The 1,591-nt window shown below is 46.3% G+C and overlaps 1 protein-coding gene across 1 annotated transcript; it reads right to left on the bottom strand.

Annotated features, from left to right (window-relative positions):
- Positions 1–312: 312 nt before the first annotated feature.
- On the bottom strand, positions 313–1,260 carry LOC142434883 (olfactory receptor 2A12-like). Its single transcript, XM_075539472.1, has one exon. It carries the CDS (start codon positions 1,258–1,260, stop codon positions 313–315), a length of 948 nt encoding a protein of 315 aa, XP_075395587.1.
- Positions 1,261–1,591: the final 331 nt, after the last annotated feature.

Raw genomic sequence — 1,591 nt, 5'->3', positions numbered from 1 at the left:
GCTCTTTCTTGAGCCTCAAGCCAAGATTAAATAAGGTTTAAATAAGGTTTACAGTTAACTTCCAACTGACTTGGAACAAGAATACACGAAACTGCTGTCAGAAGGCACTGAGATGATGAAGTTGCTATTATTACACCACAATAGAGCAAGATAATCAAAATACCCATTTCACTTCCATGTTCTACAACGGTTCCACTGGACATATTGAAAAAGTGTACAATGTTCAAAGGTACAATGTTTGTTCAAAACATTGGATACTGTCCTTTTCCTAAGCATTGAGCATTCTACATAAGACCCCGTGTCCATCCCAGTTCAACGGCCCCCCCTACCACGCCCCATCACTTTGATAAAAGCTTCCTTGATGTCCTTGTTCCTCAGACTGTAGACGACAGGATTGAGCAGTGCCGTGAAGACATTGTAGAAGAGAGCGATTTGCTTGTCACGTTCTGGGGAGTAGCTGGAGTCGGGCCTCAGGTAGATGTATATAGCCGGGGCGTAGAAGAATGTGGTCACAGTTAGGTGGGAAGCACAGGTGGAGAAGGCCTTGCAACGGCCCCTGGTGGATTTGATCTTGAGAATGGCCTGGACAATACGGATATAAGAGGCCAGAATAAGACAACTTGGAGTGATATTCACAAACACACTCATGATCAGGTCCACCATCTCAATGAGGTGGGTATCCATGCAAGCCAAGCTCCGTACCGAGGGACTTTCACAGAAGTAGTGGTTGACGATGTTGGGCCCACAGTAGGGCAACCTCATTGTGAAGAAGGTGTGAATTAGAGACAAGAAGAAACCTAGGACACAGGACCCAGATGCCAGTCGTGTGCACATTCCCCAGCTGAGGATAACAGTGTAGCGCAGTGGGTAGCAAATGGCTACATATCGGTCATAGGCCATGACCACAAAGATTGTGCACTCAGTCAGGGCCAGGGCGCAAAACACATACATCTGCACCCAACAGCCAGCAAAGGAGATGGTCCGAGAGTGAGTGAGAAGGTGCACCAGCATCTGAGGCACGGTGCTGGTGACATAGCCCATGTCCAGTATGGAGAGAATACAGAGGAAGAAGTACATGGGAGTGTGGAGATGGGAGTCCAGGCAGATCAGTGTGATGATGAGCCCATTGCCCAGGATCGCACTCAGGTACAGGAGAAGGAAGGCAACAAAGAGGATCCTGTTGGAGATGGGATCAGTGGAGAAGCCAAGCAGGATAAATTCAGAAACCCAGCTTTGGTTCTGCTCGGGAAGCATCCACATCATGAAGCCTACAAGAGAAATTACATTCACATAAATGATACCCCAGGTATCAGCTATGGAGCTACACAGGCTTGGATTTCAATCCTGACCCCACTACTCATGTGCTTGTCATCTTGAGAAAATTATGTAAACTTTCTGATCCTCTATCTTATCATAATGTAAGGCGGGACTAATAGTCTGAACTCTTGAGATTTCTATAAGAAGTAGGGGCAATGTAAACAATGTATCTAATACAGTGCCTTGAAACAATAGGCATCCTGTGAAATGCTCCCATTCATCCTCTCCTCTCCCACCTGACAATAGTCACACAGTGTTTAGCAATAATACCGCT

Source organism: Tenrec ecaudatus, chromosome 1 (genome assembly GCF_050624435.1).
Source record: "Tenrec ecaudatus isolate mTenEca1 chromosome 1, mTenEca1.hap1, whole genome shotgun sequence".
Lineage (NCBI taxonomy): Eukaryota > Metazoa > Chordata > Mammalia > Afrosoricida > Tenrecidae > Tenrec > Tenrec ecaudatus.
Note: the sequence above shows the minus strand (reverse complement) of the source record. Positions and strands in the feature narration are given on the sequence as shown.

Excerpts from the sequence above, each read along its gene's own strand:
- LOC142434883 (XM_075539472.1), bottom strand. The coding sequence starts at position 1,260 with ATGTGGATGCTTCCCGAGCAGAACCAAAGCTGGGTTTCTGAATTTATC.